The sequence below is a fragment of the Hevea brasiliensis genome, chromosome 18, assembly GCF_030052815.1.
Source record: "Hevea brasiliensis isolate MT/VB/25A 57/8 chromosome 18, ASM3005281v1, whole genome shotgun sequence".
Classification (NCBI taxonomy): domain Eukaryota; kingdom Viridiplantae; phylum Streptophyta; class Magnoliopsida; order Malpighiales; family Euphorbiaceae; genus Hevea; species Hevea brasiliensis.
This window is the reverse complement of record NC_079510.1, coordinates 44,807,187-44,834,742: the sequence shown is the minus strand read 5'-3', so window position 1 is coordinate 44,834,742 and position 27,556 is coordinate 44,807,187. Positions and strand designations below refer to the sequence as shown.

Genomic DNA, 27,556 nt, shown 5'->3' with positions numbered 1-27,556 from the left:
TAGACGGGAAAAAGAATTAACTTCGATGGAATTGTTTTACATGTTTCTTCAAAAAAACACACAATTGCTTCCCACGCATTACATAAATGCATCCTGACATATGAGAATGCAACCTGAAAGACTAGAAAATGGATAAAGCTGAACACCAACACTTTCAGAAGCTAATATCATGGTTCATCACCCAATGCTAGGAAGGCATATATGCATTCCCTCGTGGCTTCCTGCTATACATTTCTCCATCTTCGCTTACCTGCATCAAAATTTTCCCAATGAAATTAATGACAATGGGGTTTGTGCTTGATAGTTTCTGCATGCAAACAAAAGAGTGATAATCCTTGTTGCACAAAAGCATAAAGCAGCAGTAAATGCAGTGTAAATAAAATTAAGGGGAATCTTGCCTGATAACGTTTTGCATATTCTAAATCCATTATATAATATTCTTTTCATTTAGTATTGCAACTGCTAAGTTCAAGAATGGGCTAACAAAACCAGAAAATATATTGTTATATTCACAGTATCCGAAATGTTCAATATATCAGAAGCTGTTCTAACTCTCCTTTCAGGGGAAAAGGTAACATTGCATTAACCATGGAGCAACCTGAAAAACGAGGCTTGCGTATAAAATCTTCCAGGGAAAGAGTCTCCTAACATTATGAGCTGAGGGCACATCAAATCCCTAAATTGCAATAGAAATACGATCTCGTGCGAAGCAACCAAAGTCAGAACAATATAGTAACAAAGACTAACATTGTTCAAAACAAGGCTATAAAAGACTTGTAACACTTGTCTCACATGCATCATCTACACTTAAAACGCCATAGTTTTGTAAGATATTTATCTGTTACTATTACTATATCAAGGGTATCCGAAAGCATCCAATAAAAACTTCACATGTTTGATTACAGCAACCAGGTATTACAATAAAATTTGAATTAAAGAAAAGCTTCATGAAAAGATTGCTTCAGACTTGCTAAATAATCATCTAAATCCTATCCATGATGAGCAGTGAATATGAATCCTTCCAACTTATTTCCATGGAATATAAATTTGTTTTGTGTAGTGAATGCAAATGATAAAATAGAAACCAAACAATTAGGAGCACCAAGTTTTTGTTCCAGAGAGCTACAAGGGCCACCCTTCTTTAATTTCTTACATGCGGAAAGAGTCCTCAATACCTATGGTGTGCCCCAAGCAAGATCAATATGCAATGAAGAGCTTCAACTTGCCTCTAGTTTCAGCTCTACATCATCCTCTTCTTCCTTTGACTGCAGCAAAATCTTTAGCTACTGACAATAGACTTGGGCACACTATTGACAAAAAAGCGGCTGAAGAACTCCATACACTATCCCATACTAGCTCTTTCCATATGAGAAATTTACCATTAAGTTGGAAAACTTGACCTGTGAAGTGACAATATCCCAAATCTTAGCCGACTGCCTCTTTTTCTTTCCAAGGCAAAGGGTGAGAGTATGTTTTCAAGTTCAGACTTGGGAGATAAACCGAGCCATAACACGAAAAATGTGAAAAAGACAATATAGATCACATCACCAAATTATTGATCAAGCAAAGTCGAACTGCGGGCTCTTCACCGATCTCCCTTCCTCGCTAAAAAATTGGAAAGATCGGTTTTTCATCCCTAGGAGTAAAGATCCCCATGGCTTTGTGGGCATTCCCCGTAGCTAGAATTACCTGGTCCCAAAGCCAGAAAAGAAAATAACCTTAAACGAAGCCGAGGACGCCATGGTGAAGGAACTGAAAAGCCAGGCGACCACTTGCAGATACTCGTGTTTGGGTGTGATCCTTGCCGAGCTGAAATGATGGATAATGAGTGTGATCGCCCATGAGAACATCGAGCTACAACTCTCTAACCTTGGCCCTGGGATGGGTAAAACCAGAATCTTTGGTCTCTTAGTCCTAGTGATCTCACTAACTTGCTTTTCTGTGCAGATATGGCAGGAGGTGAAGCTGTGAGAGAAGCTCAAAAGTAGAATAAGGAGCTCAGCAGAAAGGTACTAGAAATGAAGAGAGCCGAAGCTCAGAAGAGAGCCTGAACTGAAGAGACGAGCTTCGAGGTTCAAACCCAAGAGCAATCGATCCCAGAGGTGCAAATCCTCACCGTGGAGCCTCCCACTCAATCTGAACCTCCTTCTCGACCTCCCGTCTCCTTAGCTACAGAGGGCGGATCCTCAGGGCAGGGAGCTTCGTTTGGGCGACCTCTCTCGCAAGGTGATAGAATACTACTCCAATCGTTGGAGAAAAATAAATCGGCGCGAGGCAACCTTGACTTGGCAAAAGTATTAAGCGCTACAATCTACTTTCCTGAGGACCGGACCAGAATGGGCCCCGAAAGTATCGATGACCTTCTCAATCTCTCAATGATTTTAAGCTCGAAAGCGATGGCGACCCAGCATGCGGTCAGATAGAAAGTTTATCTTATGAAGAAGGAGATGTCAAAGATGTCTCAAGATGCAGTGGCAGCGCAAAACCAACTATTTGCTGCAAATGCTCGGATCGTTAAACTGGAATAGCAGGCTAAGTCTCATAAAGAGAGGGTAGCCTGGCTAGAGAAGGAACTTGATGATGTCTGAGTTAAGTTCTCCGAGGAGATCTAAGTGAAGGAGGAGGAAGCTCTAATGAAGGAAGCAGGGGCTTATGTGAAAGCCCATTGTGATCTCCTTGCTGAGCTCATCAAGTGCTATCCCAACGAGGACTTCACCTAGCTCGAGGAACTTGCCCCGGGTGCTAAGGCTGAGAGTGAGGGCAAACAAGAAAGAGAGGAGGGAGTGAATGTTGAAAATGTAACTGAAGATCGGGCTGGGGAAGACCCTCCCTCTGAATAACTTTGTACTCACCCTTTGAAATGAATTAACTCTTTTTATGCTCAATTTTCTTGATGAGATCGGAAAAACATCGGATCAAGTTACATGCACAAATACTGAAATTAATTCCCAATCAGTTGAATGAAGTTGAACATAAAACTAGGTGATCCTAAGATTGGTTATTAATCATAAAACATAAAATGTCGCCTTAAAGAGATTAGAAGACCATTGCACATGAACATGAGAATTGCTAACCCTGAGATCGAATATCGATTGAAACCTTGAAACATATGAGGAGTGATCTAGAATATTGTAAAGATCGGAAAAGTGACTTGAGATCGAATCATAATTGAAGTAACCAGGATAGGAATAATATTTAGAGATTAGATAAAACATTAACTTTGTTAAAGGTGTAAGCAATCCAGGCCAGATAACTGATCACGAAACTATCCGTAATTTGGAGTTTTGGGGTATTTTGAACACAGTGAGATATGACAACAACAAAATGCAAGGTCAAATGATCTGAAGATCGGATATCCATCAGAACAGGTCGAATAAAGACGAAGAGATCGGAAAATGACTTTAAGGTGTATGAAAACAAGGTTTTGAAATTTAAAATATAAACATCCAACAGAAAGATCGGAAAAACAATCTAACTGTGCTTGAGATCGAATTATTGTGAAGTTATTTATTTGGGAAATGATTCGAACCATTGTTAAATTTAGGCAAGTGACCTATGATCAGGTAATAATTTAGGTAACCTATTGAAATCGAATGACGTTAATACAAGAAATTCATTCACTGAAATTAAAATTGTATCAGAAATTTGTATATTAAATAAGTTGTATATTTAAAGGTCGACCAAAATATGGTGTCTACACACATAATATTTTAAATTTAATGGTGGATATATGAGGTGAGTCTACTGATCTAAGTGTATTATATACCCTTTCTATTAAGTTTTTTTAATTTAAAATTAACAAAATTTATAATTTAAAATATTAAAATATATGTTTTATAAAAAATAATGAATATTAATTATTATTTAATAAATTATAATTTATAAATTTTTAATAATAATAATAATAATAATAATAATAATAATAATAATAATAATAATAATAATATAACTATTTAAATTTTAACCCCTCTATATTAAATTTTGCGTCTGCCATTGAGTGATATCATTCACATTCTAAATGAAGTGATGAGATATTAAAATTATATAACTGTAATTAATAATAAAATAGAATAAATTGGATTGTTAATTATTTCTTGAATTTTTTTTAAAATTAATTCTATTAATGTTATATTGCTTTAGATTTTTTATAGCATTAAATTTTTAGCAACAAATTTTTTTTGGAAACACCCAAAAGATACACTTTTAATCATATAAATATGGCATATAAATTTTATAATTTAATTAAAATTTGATTTTTACATTTCTGAGGACTTAACCCAAAATCGTTTAGAGTGGAGAAAGCGAATCCAAGCGAATCCATATAACCGACCTCAAATTTTTGAGATAAAGGCTTAGTTGAGTTGAGTTGAGTTGAGTTGAATTAAAATTTGATTTTTGGGTATAATGAATAGAAATTTAATTTAAAATTTTTAAAAGATAGTGAGAAAAATTTTAGATAACTATTATTTTTTGCATGATATAATTTTAAATATATAAAGCCATATTAATTTTATTTCTATAAATTTAGAGTACCCATTTAATTTGAAACCTATAGAATTATATTAAAATTTTTTAACCATATTAATTTTTTTTGTATATATAAATTAGCCCCCACCCCTCCCTCCGCCCTACTTAACCCGATCCTCAATTCTTAACAAAAATACTTAATCATCATTGTTTAGAAAATTGTAAATACACCTAATATAAAATTAGGAATCCCAAAATCTTTAAAAAGCTAAAAATTAAAATTAAAATATAGAAAATTTTGATTTTTTTATAATAAATAATCTAGTTTAATCATATATTTAAGTCAATTATTAAATTTAATAATAATAATTATTATTATTATTTAAAATACAGAAAATTATCATTATATTACAATGTAACTTTTGGTTTGAGTTTTATGGTACCCTGGGTATATTTGATATATGTGAAAACTAATATATATATATATATATATATATATATATATATATATATATATAACTTGAAATTAAAAATGATTTAAAAGTGTTTGGTATTGCATTTTCAGTAACCGATAGTTATTTCATACCTAACAGTTACTCCATATATATTTAGTAAATTTTATAAATTAGCAGCTACTGATTCATCAGTTCAATTTTTAGGACTTTTTCTCATTTATTAATAATTAATTTTATTTTATTTTTGTATTTATTATACTTTTAAAATTTATTAATTGCAAAATTTTTTATTTTTAAATTAATTTTTTATCAATAAATTTTATACAATCATAAGAAATAATTGATAAATATAAAAATTATAAATAATAATTAAAAGAATGAAAATTCAGGTTTAATTTTCGTATAACAAAACTTTATTTTTCATCTAAGAATATGTTTTTCAAAATAATATATTTAAAAAAAAAATAATCAACTAATTAATTTTATTAAAATAAAAAAAAAACTAATTTCATATAACAAAAATTTTATTTTAATCTAAGAACATATTTTTTAAAATATTATACTTTTTTAAATATAAATATTAATTAATTAATTTTATTAAAATAAATAAATTAATAAATAATTAATTAAACCAAACAAAAGCTACAAGTGGGAATTGCTTTTCTCAAAATTCTCTTTAAATTAACAATGATAATAATAATAATAATAGTAAGGAGATATTTGGTTCGGTTAACGAATAATGGATAGACATTACAGCTGCCTTTTTTCTATCGGTTGTACAATATAAACTCTTCATGAGCTATAACACTTTTTTTTTTTTGTTGTTTTAATGGAAATATTCATAAACACATTTTTTTTTGGTTTATTTTTTTTTATGTTTAAGAAATAATAATATTATAAGAATATTGAAAATCATAACTCTTAAGTAAATATATATAATTATATTCTTTTATTTATCAATTTTTACAAAATTTTTATAACAGTAAAAGATGAAATAATTTATTTAATATTATTAAAATTCATTCTTTTTATTTTTAATTTATCATTCTAATTTTATTTTTTTATAATACCTATTTTTTATTTTTAAATTATTAAATTATATTTTTTAAAATTTTTTTATTTATCTATTTTAATAATAAAATAAATAATATAATAAATTAATAATTATATATTTATTTCAATAATTATACATACTTAATATAAATCGCTATAATTAATTATCGGCTATTAGTTAACTGTTAATGGCAATGCATTAATTTTTTTTTTCAAAATATTTACATAAATAAATAATTTTAAAATATTAGAAATAATTTGAAATTTATTAATTATTTATATTAAAAATTAAAATAAATTATAAATATAAAATAAAGGAGTATCAGCCGTTGGCGTGTGTTTTAACTTTAAACGTGAAAATTTTATACACACTTCATATATATATATATATATATATATATATATATATATGCTAAATAAGAAATCACACAATAATAAATTTAATATTAAATCTTAAAATAATTTTTTAAAAAGTCCATAATTAAATTATCATAAAATTAATAATCTAAGATTATATATTTTTTAAACATTCTATATTTTTATTCTTTATTTCAGATTTTTCTTAAAAAATATATCATATTAAAATCTTAAAATAATTTTTTAAAAAATCCATAATTAAATTATCATTAAATTAATAATCTAAGATTATATATTTTTTAAAAATTCTATATTTTTATTCTTTATTTCAGATTTTTCTAAAAAAATATATAAATAATTAAAAAAACTAAACACGTGAAAATTTATGGTGATAAGAAGACATTGAAGTTTTGTTTGTATTTAGAAAATTTAGATGAGGAAATTTATAGATTTCAAATAATTTTAATATTTTGTTGGCAAAAAAATATTCCAAACTTTATGAATTATTGCAAATTTCTCATTCACAACACATAAGTCAGATTTTTAAAATTCGAAATTATAAATTCATTAAGTCATTTTTTAATCATAAAAATACTTTCAAATTCATAAATTTAATTTTTATATATCAAATATGAAAATTATATAAATCTATTAAAATTAAAATTCTGAATTTTTAATTATGTGAATTATGTCAAATTCTATGGATTCTCAAATCAAGCCGACAATGCATTTTGGTCCACATAATTTTTTTTTTCATATTAAGCATGTGAGTTATAAGCTCCAATGACATCAGCAAAAACCAAACTGATAGGTAAGCTCAGCAGCAATAATTGCTTCTCACTCTACATCCCATCTTGAGTTGAATCAGGCGGTTGAAGCATCATATTCAACTTGGAAATGAACTTGCATTCAAGATCAGGTGGCAAAGGCTTCACACTTGAGATCAATAAACAGGTGGACTGGTATATGAAGATCCGTAAATAAAAATATGTGATCCACAACAATTCACAATGATGGCTGCCATTGATCTACATTCTGCTTCCGCAGAGGATATAGAAATGGTAGACTGGTTCTTTGTCTTCCAGTTAATCAAACAAGGTTCAACAAAAATGCAAAATCCTGTGAGGGATTTTCCACTGAATGCACAAGATACTCAATCTGCATCAAGATTTCAACCACTAAACCACATCATTTCTGTTCCAGTAGCTCGATCCGCCATTTAATCCTCTTATTGCTCAGTGGCTTTTGTGTGCATATCAGCAACGACAGCTTATTTCTAGTTTGGTCTTTCGGAGTGGAATGGGCAACAACAAAAGTTTATTTCTAGTTTAGTTTTAAGGGGTGAGGTCTTATCCTCATGAATTTAAAAAAAAAAAAAAAATATATATATATATATATATATATATATATATATATGTGTGTGTATGTGTGTGTGTGTGATTTAGTTTTTGATAAGATGGTATTCAAAGTTTTACTCTGTTAATACTTTAAGGATAAATTTTTTGTTAAAAAATCATTGTGATGGTAATAAAATAATATTTTTAAAATATTTTAGTTTGCACGAATAATGTAAAAATTTTGAAAATAAAAAAAATTGACATAGCAATATTTAATGAAAAGAAAATTTATTTTATTGATTATATAATGTCATATCAGCGTAATTAACACTGTTAAAATATTTTTCTTTAAAGTACTAATGTTATAAAATTTAGTCTACCATTTTTTTAAAAAATTAATTCACAGATCTTAAAATATTAAAGCCTAAAACTATTGTCTTGTTCGATTTTAAGCTAAACCAAAATTTTTTCTTTTAAAAAATTTGTTAAAAAAAATTGAACTGTTAAATTTATAAAAATTGAAATAAAAAATGAGATTAAAATTGAAATCAGAAACCCTAAAGAGCTGGCTATAGTACCATTGAGCTAAGGCTCGGCTCGTCGGTGAATTGGATCTCTTTTACCCTAAGCACTACATCTATTCTTCAATGGGAAAATTTTGGATAAATATTAACAATTGTCTCTAAACTTATCTAGTTGTAATATTACAGTCTCTTAACTTAAAAATGTAATATAAAACTCCATCAACTTTCAAATTTTACATAGTAAAATCTCTTTAACCTCCAATTACTAGTTTTTCAGTTAAACGCTGACCTGAATAGTTTCAGCATGTAGTTTAGTCAGTATTTCTCTTTTCTCTCTCAAACCATATGTAAATTGAATCTTTTTTCTCTCTATAAACATAATAATTTTTCACTCATAAATAGAATAATTTTACACTTTACATAAGAGAGGAGAAAGAAATATTGACTAAGCATCATGCGGGAGCTATTCACATCAGTTTCTAACTGAAAAATCAGTAATTGAAAGTCAGAGAAATTTTACTAAATAAAATTTAAAAGTTTAGGGAGTTTTATATTACATTTTAAAGTAAAGAGATTGTAGTGTTACAACTATATAAGTTCAAGGACAGTTGTTAAAATTTATCTGAAAAATTTTACTTAAACCTTATTTATTAGGGAAAATTACTATATAGTCTATGTAACTTAATAAAACTACTTATTTGATCCTTGTATTTTAAAAAATATACTATTTAGTTCTTGTAAAAACTTTCGTTTAACTATTTAGTCCATCCGTTAAATTTTTCGTTAGTCAATATTAGTCAACTTACTATTTAGTCTCTCTATTTTAGTGAAACTAACTATTTAATTCCAATATTTTAGGAAAAAAATACATTAGTTAGTCCATGTAATTTAACTTTGTTAACTATTTAGTTTCATAGTTACTTTTTATACATAAACTATCTAATTCTCTCCTCTCTTTTTTTTTTCATATTTCTCTCTCTATGTTTTTTTTCCTCTACACCTACACTTTTCTCTCTTTTATTTTCTTTTTGTTTTTTTCTGTCAATAAAAATGGTATAAACTGTCTACACAAAAAGAGTTAATAAGTTTATTTAATTTTCCAAATAATTAAGAAAAATTATTTCTAATTAGAGAAAACATAAAAATGATGTCCAAAGAATTAGAAATTTAAAAAAAATATAAAAATAATATCCAAAGAATTAGAAATTAAAAAAATGTAAATTAAGATTTAGTCTTTATACAACAAAATTTCTATTATTATTTAAGAATATATCTTTCAAAATACAAAAACTAACTAATTAGTTTTACTAAAATATAGTAGTGTTTTTCAAAATACAGAAATCAGCTAATTAGTTGATTTAAAATAGAGGGACTAAATAGTAGTGTGAATAGTATGGGTAGAAAAATTCGAAGGATAAACTAAATAGTTTAACGGATATTTTTACAGAGACTAAATAGTTAGTTTCATTAAAATATAAAGACTGAATAGTATTTTTTTTCCTATTTATTATGCATCCAAAACATAAATATAACTGTCCCACTTATTTTACATGTGGATCTCACCATGTGATAATAATTGATGTAGGTATTTTATGCCTGTTTTTTCAAATGGACAATTAGAAGATAAGTGCTCATTTTTGTTTTTTAACTGCAGTTAACAGATTTCCCATAAATTTTTTTTGCTAACATTTTACTGCGATATGAACCCTAAATGTGCTTAACTTTAAAAAGTTCATGTGTTTGATGGTATACAATGGAAGAATAAGGGGCTTAACGGAAAAAAGTTAAAAAAATTAAGGGATTCGAAGTGGATTCATCAACCAATAGGAAAGTTTTGTGCATGACGCTTGAGACCATTGATTCTGTTAACAGAAAATAGTAATTGAGAAGACAGATTCTCCAAATTTGAACACATTTGCACAACAAGATTTAACCAAGTTTTATCCATTTTACTCGGCTTAAAGTGCTGCTACGCTCCAAAGTTGGAAACTTGGGAAACTGAAGCTTTAAGGTAATGGAGTTGGTTAATGAAATTGCATATTTCTGCATTATTATTTTTCTTTATCAGCAAAATAGTTTAATTTTATGAACAAAAGTCAAGAAAAGCTCAACATGTGAACATCTGCACTAAATTCCAGTCAACAGACCTTTTCACTAAGATCCAATTTAAAATGTAATATGTCGAGTGAAAAAATCATTAAAAATAAAAAAGCCACAAATGAAAGAAAAGGCCATAAGCAAATTTAGATACAAGGTGTTTTTTTTTTTTTGAGGTAGAAAAATTCAAAGGGCAAATTATAAGATGCCCACAGTGCACAAAAAAAGAATACACTCATCACTCACAAAAATCAGTTATTCCCTATGTTCAAGAGTGTTAGACCAACAATTCTATGAATGAGGATATACACCCCCCTAAAAGTGTCTGAATTATTTATATCAGCATTTTCAATTATTTACAATTTACAGGGAAAATATATGATTGTTGTTCTAAGAAGAGGCAGATAAATAATGGTGGTGATCACAGAAAACTTTTTTAAGTCTGAATTAACTGCAATAAAGAGGCATGCTTGGCTGATCAACTAACGGTATAGACAATTTCAGAATAATCATAGACGGGAAAAAGAATTAACTTCGATGGAATTGTTTTACATGTTTCTTCCAAAAAACACACAATTGCTTCCCACGCATTACATAAGTGCATCCTGACATATGAGAATGCAACCAGAAAGACTAGAAAATGGATAAAGCTGAACACCAACACTTTCAAAAGCTAATATTATGGTTTATCACCCAATGTTAGGAAGGCATATATGCATTCCCTCGTGGCTTCCTGCCATGCATTTCTCCATCTTCGCTTACCTGCATCAAAATTTTCCCAATAAAATTAATGTCAATGGGTTTTGTGCTTTGATAGTTTCTGCATGCAAACAAAAGAGTAATAATCCTTGTTGCACAAAAGCATAAAGCAGCAGTAAATGCAGTGTAAATAAAATTAAGGGCAATCTTGCCTGATAATGTTTTGCATATTCGAAATCCGTTATATAATATTCTTTTTATATATTATTGCAACTGCTAAGTTCAAGAATGGGCTAACAAAACCAGAAAATATATAGTTATATTCACAGTATCCGAAATGTTCAATATATCAGAAGCTGTTCTAACTCTCCTTTCAGGAGAAAAGGTAACATTGCATTAACCATGGAGCAACCTGAAAAACGAGGCTTGCGTATAAAATCTTCCAGGGAAAGAGTCTCCTAACATTATGAGCTGAGGGCACATCAAATCCCTAAATTGCAATAGAAATACGATCTCGTGCGAAGCAACCAAAGTCAGAACAATATAGTAACAAAAACTAACATTGTTCAAAACAAGGCTATAAAAGACTTGTAACACTTGTCTCACATGCATCATCTACACTTAAAACGCCATAGTTTTGTAAGATATTTATCTGTTACTATTACTATATCAAGGGTATCCGAAAGCATCCAATAAAAACTTCGCATGTTTGATTACAGCAACCAGGAAATTACAATAAAATTTGAATTAAAGAAAAGCTTCATGAAAAGATTGCTTCAGACTTGCTAAATCATCATCTAAATACTATATCCATGATGAGCAGTGAATATGAATCCTTCAACTTATTTCCATGGAATATAAATTTGTTTTGTGCAGTGAATGCAAATGATAAAATAGAAACCAAACAATTAGGAGCACCAAGTTTTTGTTCCAGAGAGCTACAAGGGCCACCCTTCTTTAATTTCTTACATGCGGTAAGAGTCCTTAATACCTATGGCGTGCTCCAAGCAAGATCAATATGCAATGAAGAGCTTCAACTTGCCTCTAGTTTCAGCTCTACATCATCCTCTTCTTCCTTTGACTGCAGCAAAATCTTCAGCTACTGACAATAGACATGGGCACACTATTGACAAAAATGTGGTTGAAGAACTCCATACACTATCCCATGCTAGCTCTTTCCAGATGAGAAATTTACCATTAAATTGGAAAACTTGACCTGTGAAGTGACAATATCCCAAATCTTAGCCGACTGCCTCTTTTTCTTTCCAAGGCAAAGGGTGAGAGTATGTTTTCAAGTTCAGACTTGGGAGATAAACCGAGCCATAACACCAAAAAAGTGAAAAAGCCAATATAGATCACATCACCAAATTATTGATCAAGCAAATATTCACTTACCATACAATATATCCGGCTGAATCCACATGCTGTTTTCATTCTGTAATCGAGTTTCTTTATATGAATCTATGACTGAACTATACGGTCATTTTGCAGCAAGTTCTCTTAGAATTTATTAGTTTATTTAATTTTTTTCAGAAGGTTTTGGTATCGATTTATGGATTATCACTATTTTGCGGTGTTGCTTTTGGGGTACAGTTTTTATTACGTCTACTTCAAGGAGAAAGAAAGAAAAAGAAGAAAAGACGGGGCCAACTACTACTGAAAATTTTTATTAAAGCTGGCACATTTGTCTAAAAGGTTTAGAGCTCAAGCAACACCAGATTTGTTACTATGAATGCTTGTAAACTACAAAAAAAATAAATAAATATACAAAATAATAAAATTCATATGGTGGATTGTTTCCCTCTCCTCAAAGATGAAGCTTATCTCCATCGTCTCACTGTCCAATCTTGACTCTTGTTATTTAGAGATCATATATAGTATTCAAAGTATGCCTAGATGTGTAGTCAATTGCTATGCATCAATGCATTTTAAGAGAATCAGCTAACTTTGGGTTCGAGTGGCATTTCACCCCTAACCACAGCTCATCGGCTGATTCTTCAACATCAGTCGGTTCAGACTTCCCACTTAATTTCATTCAAGATTCATCCTAGTCATGGATAGATTACCCAACTCCAGTGGGTTTCCTTAACCAAGCCACTACTTATGAGTCACCAACTCATTCTTCAATAGGCACCCAGTCAATTCATCCTCTTAACATAGAGCTATGTCATGAGCATGCCATCTTCTACGATCTTCAAATAAATCATAAATTACAAGTTTAAAGTTATCTAACCTTTAACCAAATCACACCTAAGAGAACCTTTAAATCAGAAGTAAACAACCCATTTCTCTTTGACTATGCTCTTTTTCATCTTAGGTCAAAGTCTTTCTGGCACTGTAATAAGCCACTTTTTCACAATCCTAATCTAAGTAAGAAATCCCATTTAATTTAGAAATAACATGAGTTTAAAAATAACATGAGTTTTACTCTATATAGAAAAGATATCCCACTTAAAGTAAGAAAATCTAACACATTTATATTATTAGTTTCAACAATAAAACTAATATTTCAACATAGTTTTAAAACAAAATGAAGAGTTGAAGGATAATTGTGGAATTCCAAGATACAAGGAATGATAAAGTAACTCATATTAAAGATCCTAAGAGACTAAAATCTATCTATTTTTGTTTCAAATTCAAGATGTCACATTTCTAAAAATGATTCCAACACTATTAGATTAAAAATTATCAGTATAATCTCATTTTCTTTTTATCAATGAAAAAAAAAACTCTTATATTGTGTTGGATCCATAGATTTGAATATGCAAATTTGGATTTGCATCAAATTTCTTATTTAGGAAGTCTAAAAATTATGAATTTAGATTTCAATCAAATCCAAGATAAATATAAGGATTTGACATACAACATTAATCATGTTATTTATAATTCCAATTCAACCTAATAAAATTTTTTTATTGAATAATTACCTCTATTTTAAATTTAAAAATTAATTTTTTTAGCCAAATAAAATATTTTGTAAATTTATGAACTTTAAATTCTAAATTTTAAATCAAATATTTAAAATTCAAATTTTAAATCCAAATACATGAATCTAAACACAACCTTTGGGTAAGCAATTAATCTATCATAGCATTTAATTTGGGTCAACTGAGTCTGTGATACCAACACACTGGTTGATTTTATTCCAGCTTTCAATATTGGAGGGAATGAACGGATTCTTCCACCAGCATATGGAAATCGATAGACTGCTTTATAATTTTTGATAATGCACTACTAGGATGAATACGCATGTCCACAATTGCAATCAATGGAGTAGTGAATTGGATCTCATTATAAGGGAGAATGGCCAAAAGCGTTGAGGACTCTTGCAAGTGATCCCAACACTCAGGTTTCCACCTCAGTTTCTCTCATTAAATCCACCATCTAGAGGGAATGTAACTGAGATTAGTTTTGGTGTCCAAGGTTGGTTATTTTTTTCTCCTTCCTTACTCTGCTTTTCCTAAGAAAGTGAGAAAATTAGAAAAATTGAGGAAGGAAACTGAATTTAACACCCTAGGAGCAGCAGCAGTAGACCATTAAAAAAAGAAAATTAAATTAGGGTTGGAGATTGTCAAGGTTGGAACCCTAATCTCTTGCACTATGAATTAGGCACTCGACTACTAGACTACTAATCCTACACAAAACACTAAATAGTTGCTAAATATAAAAATTTTCATTTTGAAACATTTCCTGCCAACTAATAATTTATTCAATATTTATATTTGTGGACTGCGAATATGTAGAGGATATAAGGCTTATAGCATATTTTGACAAAATTGTCATGATTTTATCAGAGGAGGTGTGGCTTCCTGTTCTGTGTGCATGCTTGTGTTCTTAACCAATTAAAAAAAAAAATTATTCAATATTTATATTTGGACTAACAAATCCTTATTAAAACAATAATAAATTTCTTCCTTTTTCCAAAATAAATTCTCAGGTGCTTCACAATATTTATAATTTGCAGAATAAGTAGTCAGTAAAATATTATAAGAAATGTTTAAAATAACTACTACGCTAGTAAAAATGTTCAGAATAACTGCCGTCTTTTTTTTGTACGAGCAAAAAAATAATTTTATTATGGAAAGAAGCCAGGAATTCAGCATGGCAGAGAGACAAAAAAGATGCAACCCCTATAGCAACACACAGACAAGGAGCAGTTAAAAACCCAAACCAGAATTGTGTTTTGTATAGGTTATCATTTTTTATTTTTCATCACAATTGTGCCTTTTAATGTTAAATTGGTAATCTCATATATCAACAACAATAGATAGCAAAGCTTTATCAAATGATTAACTTTTATTAGCTATCAATTGATAGCTGAACCAAAGGACTCTTGAATCTTTTAAGAAAACAACACATATACATAGACAATTACAATTAGTTAAGTATTAAAATTGATTTAAGTTCAGTAGCCATTAGCTGATATTTCACCAAATGCATATTTGCAACTCCAAATTTATTCGATTTAACCTATCATACCTCTAAACTTTTCAAGAAACCAAGTACACGTTAAACTTGTAAATTCCATATCAATAAACACAATTTTACCTATCAGCAATGAATGTCTATACATGCACGATAGAGCACGTGAAGATTTGACATGGCTTTCAAGGCCTTGTTCAGTAATAGCTTTTAAGGTAACGTTCAGTATTTTAACTCCTCTTAACTAATTTTGCCTTATCAACGATGAGTGTCAGCACTCTTTCTTATTTATATCATTTGGCTGCATAATATTTATACAAGTATTTAAGGGATGAGTGAGTAATTCATAGAACGTTACCACCCCTTCTAACTTTGGAGGTTGAGGCAGTATTTTAACCATAGTAAAAAAGATGATATCACTATTTTTATATTTAAATCACTATATAAACAACTAACTACTAACAACGAACAACTAGTAAAACAGTTAATAATTACTACAAAAGCTAATAGTTACTATAACAACTAATATTGCCAAACAAATCCTAAGTTTGACCAAAGGCTTCATTTTGAGCCATTCTTTACTACTAGTGGACAAACCTACTCCTCCGCTCCTTCCCTTCTCCTCTCTTTCTTGCCACCTCTCACCTGACTCCATTGCTTACTTTCACATTAACCCTTACAAACTTTCTTTTGCCAGTGCCACTTCACTCAAGACTATAGAGTACTTTATCGCCTTAGCGTCACCACTCACCTTAATAACACTGAAAGAGATTAACCCAAGAATGTCTAGCAAAAAACTCAAACTGGATAAACAATGCTCCATCAATAAAAGAAATTTCACAGTCCAATTCTCAATCACCACCACCAGCTAATATATATATATATATATATATATATATATATATATAAAATGTAGGCAATTTAGACTATGTCTCCTCACTTTGAAAAGGCCTCACCCCGCCTCTCACTTGAGACCACAGGATACACTATCACCTTAATGTAGCCTCTCGCCTTAATAATAATGAAAGAGAAGAATATTTGCCAAAAAAATCAAACTAGAGAAACAATGCTCCATTAATGAAAGAAATTTCACAGCCCAATTCTTAGTCACCAAGAACAGCTAATGGAAGAGCTGAGTATCCAATAAATAAGCTTGTAGTGTGTCAAACTCCCACACATGCCACCCAAAATAAAGACTTCACTCACCAAAACCAAGATTCCCCACTCAATCATAATCTCTAGTTCTCTAACTTTCTTTACACCTAACCCATCATCTACCAAGAAGCATAAAACTTGTCTCGCTCTATCAAGGCAAAAACATGCCATTTCCCAAACAATTATGAACACTCAAAAGCTATTAAGATCAACTAGAACTCTATTTTATTTAGTATGACATTATGAGATCATCCTTTAATGGCTACAAAAAGATAATGATATTCAAAGAAAAAACATCTTATAGTTTCCAAACCCATAGATTGCAACTTCAATTCCATTGAAGCTAAACATCAACGCTAAGTTGCATAAAGGAGAAGAGCCCAGAGGTCAAAGAACAAGACCTATCACCTAGAGAAAGTGAAGAGGAATAAAGAATTAGGGTTGAAGTTCTGCATCATCATCCTATCAATACTAATATGGTTAAGCAAGAATTGTGCCACAAATTCATCTTCGTCAAAGAAACATAAACCAAGCTTCTTGCCTAAAAAAACAATTGCGTAAAGTTTCATTTCATCATCCAAGGGGTAAACCAAAAGGCTTTGAGGGTGGTCTAATTTTCTGTGTTGCGAATTCATCTGACTGCATTATCTTATCAATTTGGATGCAATATGATTCTTCTAGCTTCCTTTATATAGGTCTTCAATTGCTCTAAAGTGCAAAGGGCATAAAGAGATGCATAAATCAGAATCCAATTAGACCCAATTCAAAATGGTCGGCGCCTCCCTCCGATTGCGTCAAATAGAACACAGACAATTCCACGTTAGGTCCACCTAGTCGAGGGGGCATTGGTGGCATTCTTCAAGATTGTGATGGCATTGCACTCTTTCCGTTCTCTTGTCCAATGCAAATATCTAACTCTAATGAAATGGAACCCCTTGCTATTCACAAAGTTTTACTCATCTCAGCCCAGCAACTTCCTTCCTTCCCTCAATACCATGAGATAATTTTTGAGACCAACTCCAAAATTGTTCTCTCCAAGCTAATTGGTTCCTCAGAAGGTCCTAGAAGATTAGCTACTTTGCTCAATGAAATCACCAATTTCATCTCACTTTTACCTATAGTGACCTTTTGTCACACCTTGCGGAAAGCCAACCATTTCACAGACTAGCTAGCAAAATCAGAAGGTTGCCACAACGAGGATTTCTATCTCCTTTATAAATTGCTTCTTGTTTCTTATCATGCTATGCTTATATCTTTGTTTTGTTCTTTTGGGTGGCAGGTTAGTTTGTTAGACGGGTGTATTGAGAATGGATCTATTTATCCTAAGTTCTGCTATCACTAGTCTTTCCCCTATTCTCGTCTGCCTTTTAGTTTTTAATCAAATTCCATTGCTTATTAAAAAAAAAATGTCAGTGTCAACCAATCATTCCACCTTTCTTACTTTTTTCTTCTTCCCACCACGAATGAGTTTAGGAGAGATATCAATCAAATTCGTCAACTTGTTCTTTTTTTTTTTTTTCTTTTTGATAAGTTGAATTTTATTGAAAACAAAATATAAATAGCAAAAGAAGGTTAAGGGCTCGACAATCTAACCCATGTCAGCGAGCACCCCCATTACACCCGGTCCTAAGGAGCCCAAAACCAGCCAAAAAAAGTGACAGTACAAAGACACCAATAGGAGAAAACAAACCAAAAATGCTGCAATAGAGAAGCAAAATATCGTATAAAAAAACCTAAACAAAGTTTCACATAAAAGCAATTAAGTTTTCACTGCAATTCAATCTTTGCTTTGCCAAACCATCAACAATCGAATTTGCTTCACAGAGAATATGATTGAATGATACTTGTTCTTTTTCCTATGTTTGAGGAGATGGGACACTTTGAGGCTAGGCTTGTGGGCTCGAAGGGAACTATAGATAGAGAAGCAAACTTATTTGGATTTGGGTCATCTATTGGCAGGCATATTTGGACCAGGATAAGTGAGCGATAGATATAAAGGGCTTAAGATGCTTAAAGGTTAGCTAAACTTAAACAATTCCAAATTAAAACAAGGAGAAGTGCAGTTGGTGTCATATGGATTCTTCGAGCAAAATAATCTATGCTAAATGGTCCTTGTGATAAAGCTAAAAAACAGAGGGTTAGCCTCATGCAAGGGCTCTGAGTGAATTGGAGAGATGGGCGCATGATAGGGTGATGTGGAGGAATCACCAATCAAACAAGGCTCTATAGGCAATAAGTTTCTTGGACTTCCATACACCAAGGTGGACACCATAAGTGGTGGTGCTTTACAAGCTTTCACAGAAAGGAAGGCCTCATTATGATACTTGGTTGAACCAATGTCCACAGCACACACTTTATGGAGAAAATCCAATTTGGATGTTGAGATTAGGATCCTTGCAAAATCTAATTTTCATTTTTTTGAGGTGCAATCGTCAAGGGCAATGAACATTATACCTCGGTTACCAAATATAAATTAAAAAAATAATAATAAAATGTGTTGCTTACCCCAAAAAAAATTATAAATTAAACATGAATATAAGTGGTATTGGTTGAAGTGTTAAAAAATGTTGAGGGGTCTTTTTTATGCGTTTTCTCTTGTTCAGTGGGTGGGCAAAACTCTTAGCTATTGCAAAGGCAATCGACTTAAGTTTACAGATGTTGGAAAGAATGGGAAATATTTGTGAGCTAGTTGTTGAATCTGATTCAAAATCTGCCACTTCTTGGATTACAAAGCCGAATGAAGCTCCCTGGAAATTCTCTTTGATTATTAACTCCATCCTAGTAGGAGTTCAGCAATTGACTCAGGTTAGTTTTGTCCACATACCTCACAAGGCCAATTCTGTAGCAAATGCTCTTGCAAAGCAGGGAGTGGATGGACATTCAGACTTTGTTGCATTCATCTAATTGAATTATTAGTTCATTACTTTAGTAGACCTTTGCATTTGCTGGTTGTGTTCTTAGTTTGCTATAAATGTGTTTTGCTACACTTTTTGTTTGGTTTGCAATAGGTCTATTTGAGGTTTGGAGGCTTTTGTTGTCATTTTTTCATAAGAGTTTATAGCAATTTGCTGCAGCTCTTGGTTTTGTGGCTGCCTAGACCTTTGGTTTTGCTCTACTAGCATTTGTTTGGTTGTGTTTCTTGGACTTTTGTTTATTTTCTTTTGCAATGCAACTTTGGTGCTGTCTTATTAGTGGATTTTGTACCTTTCTTTTAAGATTTTTTCACTTAGCATGCCATTACCTAGTTTAGGTGCATCAAGGGAAGCCTATCAGCTTGATTTAATTAGTGATGTCCATGCTAAGTTTTTCTTGGATACTTTTATTAATAAAATATTGCTTATAAAAAAATGAATATAAAGAATAAAGAATAAAATACCTACAAATATATATAAATAAATTCTTATAAGATGAAAATTATATTAATGATATTTGTGCAAGTTGTTATTCACCTTTTTCCAATGCCTTGATTACTAAAATATCATTTAGTAAATTTGAGAGAATATTTGTTAAACATTATATCTTCTATTTGTATTAGAAGACGACTAGTTTGATTTTGATGTGTGATATTGATTTATATAGTTTATAACTATGACTCTTAGTTTGCTTAGTATTAATTAAATTGTAACTACTGTGTAAAATTTTTCATTATAAGGAATAAAGTACATAATTTTATAATTATAATGGACAATGAAACTGTGGTTTTGGTTTATATAGTTTACAACTATAACTCTTAATTTTCTTAATATTACTTAAATTATATCTATTGTCACAATTTTTTTTTATTATAAGTAATTAAGTACATGAGTTTACAATTATAGTGGACAATGAAAAGTTAAGGAAAGAAATTTTATTATCAAACTCTTAATATGACACTCCTATTATGCCAAGTAGCGTTAATATAAAAAATCACATGGCATAATGGCATGAACCTATTTTGGTGTTCCTTTTATTATATTTATTATATAGAATAATCAAAGGTAAATCATGGATGATGGTCTACAACTAGTTTGTTAACCAATAATCCCCCACATATGCTAGGGCATTTTATGTGCTTTAAACCACCAACTACGTTAGTTTTTATTATTAATAAAAAAATTATCTTGTCCTACAAGAAAATAATGCTACGGCAATGCTATCACAATATATATATGATTCAAAATCAGAGCATTATTATCATATAAAATGAAAGTATTTGTTTTGGCCATTTGGGGAAAGTTTGTGGACCAATATTCACACTCAAAATGATAATATCAACAATCCCATAAACTAGTCAATGAAATAAATTCACATAGCCATGATTTTCGCATACATATTTTCTAGCTGCTAGAAAGGAGTAAGGTTCTCAAATGTAAAATATACATTTATCTAAATATAACAATGTAGAAGAAATCCCTACTCCCTAAAAAAAAAAAAAAAAAAAAAATCCCTAACTCTATATAATGAGTTTCACATCCTACCAATCCATAAAACCCTACTAAGCCTTTCAAAGGACCGTAATGGCAAGAGCCTCTCATACAAAACCAAATAAACTCTTTACAATACTTCGATTTATAGTATTAATTTCTTTATTCATAATCTAATTAGAAATTCAACTCAATTTAAGAATAATATTATAATTTAAGTTCCACCCTGTGTAATAAATAATCTCCCATCATTTTATTGAGAAATGCTTATTCCACTCAAATTATAAAAATAATTTTTTAAAATTCCATCAAAATTTTGAGCACACAAATTTAAAAAATGTGGATATCACTTTTTCAAATTCAAGGTTGAACCGCTTTTTTTTTTAAGTAATTGGTGGCGTATTTTTTAATTACAATGCGTCTTTACAAAATTCCGTTTAAATGTTTGCTACTACGTGCATGGAGCAGCAATGCAATTTGTTCATTCATGTAACCAATTTGACCGCTAAAACCCTAAAAGGCTTTCAAGAACCGACATAACGCCGATCTATTGTCATGTGGCCCAATTTTACAGGCAAAAAAGGAATTGGGATTCTAAAACAGTAAAGCTAATTAAGGTTTCACCTTGTAAAGGTTAGCCTTTATCCCAGTCAGTGCCACAACACATGGCTGAGCCACAGGAAACTAACACCTGGCCAGGATTGCAGATGTTAGGGAGAAGGGAACCAGAAAGAGAACAAAAAAGGAGACAATCTGTCGATTCCAAATCACATGAATCCACGCAGGAATCATGAAAAGACAATATAATACATAACACCCATGAAAATACACCCAATGGCTAACATACTTCATGATTACCAAGAAAGAAAAAATTTTAAAGAATTCATGGTTAGTATTACTATGCACTGCACGTCTCAAGAGAGGGACACGAATATCCATACCAAAAGACAAGGTAAAGAAACAAGAAAATCACAAGATTAAGGACAGATGTAAACAGTAAAGAAGAATGAAATAAACTGGAGATAGGGAATTGTTTAGGCATACCAGGAAGATGGAATGCTTCAAAGCAGTGATCAGTTCTTCCCTTTGCCTTTCTGGTCAGAATGCCTGCTTCCATCTCCATAGCAGAGCTGCAACCCAGGTGGTGGGAATTGATGATGGTGGTGATGATTCTCCATAGGTGGTGGCGGCGGCGCTCCAGCAGCACCAATGAAGAAAGGTACATTTGTTGAGCCGTCTACGGGAGAAGAGGAAAACCTCTGGAGGTGAGGCAAAAGAGACGGTGATGAAGAATTGGACTGAAGGGTCCCCCTATTGAAACCAGCAAGGCCTGAAGAAATGGTGAAGTTGAGATTATAGTCCCCACCGGGACCGGGCTGTGTCGTGGCCACTGGGATCAAATGATCGGAAACGAAAGGAAAATGCTGCAACTGCTCCTGGGAATTCTCCCCCGAGAAATTGAATTGCGGGATCGACATTGTCATTGCTTGAGGGATTGAATTCCCCAACTGTATTTGTCCTGAAAACCCCGATAGATGGTGGGTTGTCCTCGAAGATGAAGGCCCTAAAAGCCCTGTACTAAAGTAATCCATCGGGGTCAAAGGCCACTGCCTCGCCGGGGCTGCCTCCTTGTGAAACAAGTTGGCCTCAGAAACAGGACTAGTAGTAGCACCATTGTTGTTGCCGTTGTTGTTGTTATTGTTATTGCTTACACTACTAATCCCAGCCGTTAAAAGCTCAGTAAATGTGGATCCTTGAGAAATGGGGTTCATGTTCTGGTGATGTGCCATGCGTGATTCATTCTCTTTCTCCTTCTCCTTGGCAGCTCTCTCCCTTGCTCTCTCTCGAGCCTTAACACGGTTTACGCGAATATCAGACCTCGAGAGTGATAGTCCTGAGCCTTTGCTTGTGTCTGAAGTGCTACTGCAAGCGGATTTTGACAATGAAAGATGCTGGTTCTGGTTAAAATTGGGGTCTTCAAGCTCCACATCAGCTGAATCAAGCCCTTGTTCAGTACCATCACTGGTTCTTTTCTGATCACTTAATTGCTTCGGAGTGTCGGGGAAGGATCCATTCAGCGAAGGGAGCTCGTTTATGGCATCCGCAGCTGCTTTAATCAGCCATTCTACTGCTTTGCTTGGTTGATCATAGCCCAACCGATCTTGGAGATCGTAGAATTGTATTGCGGTGGTCACCGATAACCTGACCCTCCGGTCCCTTAGCCCCTTCGAGGTCCATACCTTACTGTGTCGATCTTTCCCACCGGAAGCTCTAGAAACCCTAATTATGCGTGACGAATGCTGCCACCCACGAAGCCTATTGGCGCTGCCGGCATCGCCGCCCGATCTACTGCCACCACCAATACTTCCAGTGCCAAGATTAGGCCTTTTGAGATCTCCATCTTCTTCGTCATCTGGGTATTGGTGGTCACCACTTCCTTTTTGGCCTATTTTGCTAGTGTCACTTCTGCCATTACCGACTCTAGAGAACTTACTGGGTTGCGTCTGACTCTCCTCCACCTCCATAGCACTTTCATTCCTTTGTCAAAACAATAACTCAAAAACCAAGACCCTAAAACACTTCCCCTCTTTCCTTTTTCCTTGCGTTTGCTTCCTTCTTGCTAGCTACCTCTCCTCATCTTTTTGTTCTTGTCATGGAGAGGAGAGCTGAAAATGGGCGTGGAAAAGAGAGAAGTGAAGAGGCTAGAAGAAGTGTAGCAGGTGGGGTTGCTGTGTCCTATTCATTGATGACGATAATTCACAAGAGTACTTTGGCTGTGGAGTGATTAAAAGGCCTTTTTTTACTACTCGATATATCACAGTCCAAGTCAGGAGAGAGAAATCCCCTTCTCAGTTTCTCACTCGTTTAAGCTTTTTGCAGTTTGCATAGGGCTCTCTCTTAAAAAGCAAAGCCTGCAGTGGCAGCCTCAGCCCTGCAACCAAAACCAACCTTCAAATTAAAATTTTAATACAAAAAGAAAAGGAGAAAAAGCATCAAATGGCTTAAATAGATACACAGAGACACACACTCGCAGCTGCTTCAACCAGTAACCACACCTTCCACATGTGGATATAGACACATAGCTATATTCACTCATTTCATAGCCTGAGATCTGACTTGCTTGTACAATACCTATTAATACCCCTTACAGCTTAACCCTAAAGATGATTAGCTTTAACAGAAGTCGAAACAACAAAAAAAAAGACACTTACATGTGCATTTATATTATACATACCACAGACCCCTTGATCTGTGCTTTTCTGCTTCAAAATTAAGCTAAAGAAGAAGCAGTAATTGCGTACAGTTTGCCAATCCAAGCCAGACCCTTTTTCTTTTCATCTCTCTTTTTTTGTGTTTGGTTTGTATTTAAAGCTTCAATTACTCTAAAAATGGCAGACACTAACTAGACCAACACCACCACTATACACAAGAACAATAAATGACAAAAAATCGGTAATTAAACCATTGTTTCAAATTTACCAACAAGAAGAAAAAAATATATAGAGTTCAAGACAACAAAAAAAGTAAAAAATTTAAAAAAAAAAAATATAGCTTACGCTGAAACAATGTTGGTTATAGTTACAGTTGTCAAGCTCGTAAAAAATTTTATTTTTCTCCTTTTTTTGTCTCTCTTCTTTCCATTTGTTGCTTCTTCTGTTGCATTTTATTTTTCACCAATTGGCTGCTCACAGATCTTTGCCTATAAGCATCCAAAGTAACAGATCTGTGACTTTCGTTGAAGAAGATTATTAAATAGCTTCACAGATCAATCTTGAGCTGCAAAAACACAAATCGAACAGGAAAAGGAAACTATGAATTTAGATTTATAATTTTGATTATAAATGACTAATAATTAGCTCACTTTACATTTAGTTGCAAGAAGAAAATCAATTTTCTCTAATGCTGCATAGAATCAACTTGAATGTATGCTAGAAAATTGTATCATTGTTGTTTTTTTTTTTAATCCTGCAATTTCTAGCTCATTCAAAAAACAAAGGGAAAAACGAATCTCATGTCAGCTTTAGAAAGCAAGTAAACAAGATATTATATTGAAAGAAACAAAGAAAATAATCAAAGAAGTTACGCTTCTCAATCTTCAATATAAATTCAGTTTTGCTTTATAATAACCCAAACCAAAAAGGAAAGAAAAAAAAAAGCTCCAAATGCTACACGAACAAGCATAAATTCAGGGACATATTTTGATGAAGAAGGAGAAGAAGAAGCTAGAGTGTGGTTTTGCCAGAATTTGCAGCTTGAATATTCTCAAAATCTTAGCTCAAAAATAGCAAAATAAAAGAGCTAGCTTTTCTCTTTTTTTCCAAATTTTTTTCAGCTTGATACTCACCCTTTGCCACAAAATATAGAACACCCCACCATTATCATAGCTTGATGAATTGAAAGAAACAAGATGAGCAAAAACAAAAAAAAAAAAACAAATTTAGGGTTGAAAATGGGAAGGAATATTCAGCAAAGAGAAATTAATTGAGAGAAGATTAAAAAGAAAAAGAGTGGAGGTTTAAGCTCAGAACTCTGAAGTGAAGAAGCAAAAAAAAGGAGAGAAGAGTTTAGGGGTTGAAGTTTTCTTCCTACCCATTCGAGCAAACCACCGGGCTTATCGGGAAGGGGCAGACACCGCGCCGTTCCCCCCATCCTTTAATATATCTCCTTTTTTTTCTTCTTCTTTTGCCCTTTCTTTCTTTTCTTATTTACCCTCACTGCCACCTCTGTCTCATTTTCATGTATATTTTATAACATGAAATTGTTTTTTTTTAATTAAAATTATTTAAAAAGCAAATTTTAATTTTTTTTATTTGTTTATAGAGAATACAACCAACCAACCATTTTTGTGCAATCAAAAAATCCTTTTTTTTTCATAAAAAATTATTATTTTAAATATTATTAAAAAAATAATTTAAGAGAAATTATTTTATTATTTTAATATTATTATTATTAAAATTTATTAAATTTAATTTTAAAATAATTTTTAATACTTCCTACTTAATATATTTTTTAATAACACAAATTCAAATAGAATTAATGATTATCATATTCAATTCCTTTTGAATTTAATGCTATATTATTAGTTCAAATTAATTACAATTCAATAGCTATGCTTTTTAGCTTTTATTTTTTCTTTTGAACACAATAGTTTTTTTTTTTTTCAATTTATTTGCTGCTCTCATGTTGTTATGTAATTATAAATTTAATTTCTTAATTCACCAAGGAAATGCATGATGTAGATGAGAAAGGAAAATTCCTATTCAATTATTTTTAAAATTATTGTTACATCGATCACTGAATATTAAATTCAAAAAAAAAAACTCAACACTGTAAATACTTCGCATACTAATTTATATTTTTTTTCCTAAACATTGTTTTAACCTTTTTTTTATGTAGCTAATAAATGGGAAAATAATTTGATTTTATTTTTATTTTTTTATAAAACTCATACTGGACAAAATCCTTGATATTAAAAAATAAAGAATTAATTAGTGTATTTATTAAATCAAACCTACATATTTATAATTTTTCATGTTAATATTATAATTTTTAATTAAAAAATTATTTATTTTACAGAAAAATAATTTATATATAAAAGATATTTTTTATAAAAAAATATCTTTCAAAATTATTTAGTATGTGTTCATTTCATGGATGTATAAGTATTTTTATATATTTTAAAATTTTTTTAAGTTATAAAAAAATGAATTATTAATTTTAAATATGAGAATGAACTAAAAATAAATTATGGAATTAAATTTTTATAAAATTTTAAATTTCAAACATGAGTAACAGAAAGAGAACAAAAGAATTAAATTTAACTTTTGATCATTTGAGCACTAAGGAATATTTGCTCCACAATTAATTGAACCAAATCCTACATTTTTTTCCCCTTCTTCCTCTTTAATTTTCCCACCTTCTCTACTCCTAAGGCATGAGTTGGAGACACAAACTCCACACACACACATACACATATACCTCTTGGAAGGATTGGCTTGTAGTGTTTCAAATAAATTCTAAGCTATCTACTTTCTATGGACCCATATTATCACAAGAAATGAAGGTCTATTTAACCAATGCTCCACAAAAGAAATTAAGGGAATATGATTAAAAATAAAATTAACCCAATATTTATATATATATATATATATATATATATATATATATATATATATATTATGAGGTGCATTTCATTTAAAATATTGTGAATTGTACCATAAAAAAACTAAGGGGAAAAAAGCTTAATTGTACGCAGAGACACATCGTTTCCTCACCTTAATCATTCCCAAAATGAAATCAACAAGGGACCCATATTCAAAATTATTTATTAACGAATCGTACCCAACTGGGCCATAAGCCACTAAGGCAATGGCAACTTGCTTACATATTAGGGGCATTTTGTGAGCACTAGAGCCCTTGATGAAGGACGCCCACATCTAGGGTGTACATTTTCAAGGGTCACATGACTAATAGTGCTTCATTTTTTATTCGTAGAAAAATCTCAAAACCATCCATAAATGTTGAAGATTAAGAAAACCCACAACCCTAATTAGTGATTTATTAATGAAAATCCAACCCTAAAAACC

General features: G+C 31.4%; 1 protein-coding gene across 6 annotated transcripts; it reads right to left on the bottom strand.

Moving 5' to 3' along the window:
• LOC110651153 (transcription factor TCP2) lies at positions 1-25,679 on the bottom strand. Of its 6 annotated transcripts, none has more exons than XR_009146095.1 (5): positions 25,315-25,602; positions 24,527-24,746; positions 22,014-23,901; positions 11,959-12,205; positions 10,782-11,052 (listed from the first exon to the last, which is right to left on the bottom strand). XR_009146095.1 is itself a non-coding variant. In XM_058140920.1 (4 exons), exon 3 carries the CDS (start codon positions 23,492-23,494, stop codon positions 22,043-22,045), a length of 1,452 nt encoding a protein of 483 aa, XP_057996903.1. In that variant the 5' UTR covers positions 23,495-23,901; positions 24,527-24,746; positions 25,315-25,602; the 3' UTR covers positions 1-250; positions 22,014-22,042. The 6 variants fall into 6 exon arrangements, 3 of the variants coding, with proteins under 3 accessions (XP_057996903.1, XP_057996904.1, XP_057996902.1); XR_009146097.1 differs by having other exon boundaries at positions 11,981-12,205; XR_009146096.1 differs by having other exon boundaries at positions 12,032-12,205.
• Between the last annotated feature and the right edge of the window lie 1,877 nt (positions 25,680-27,556).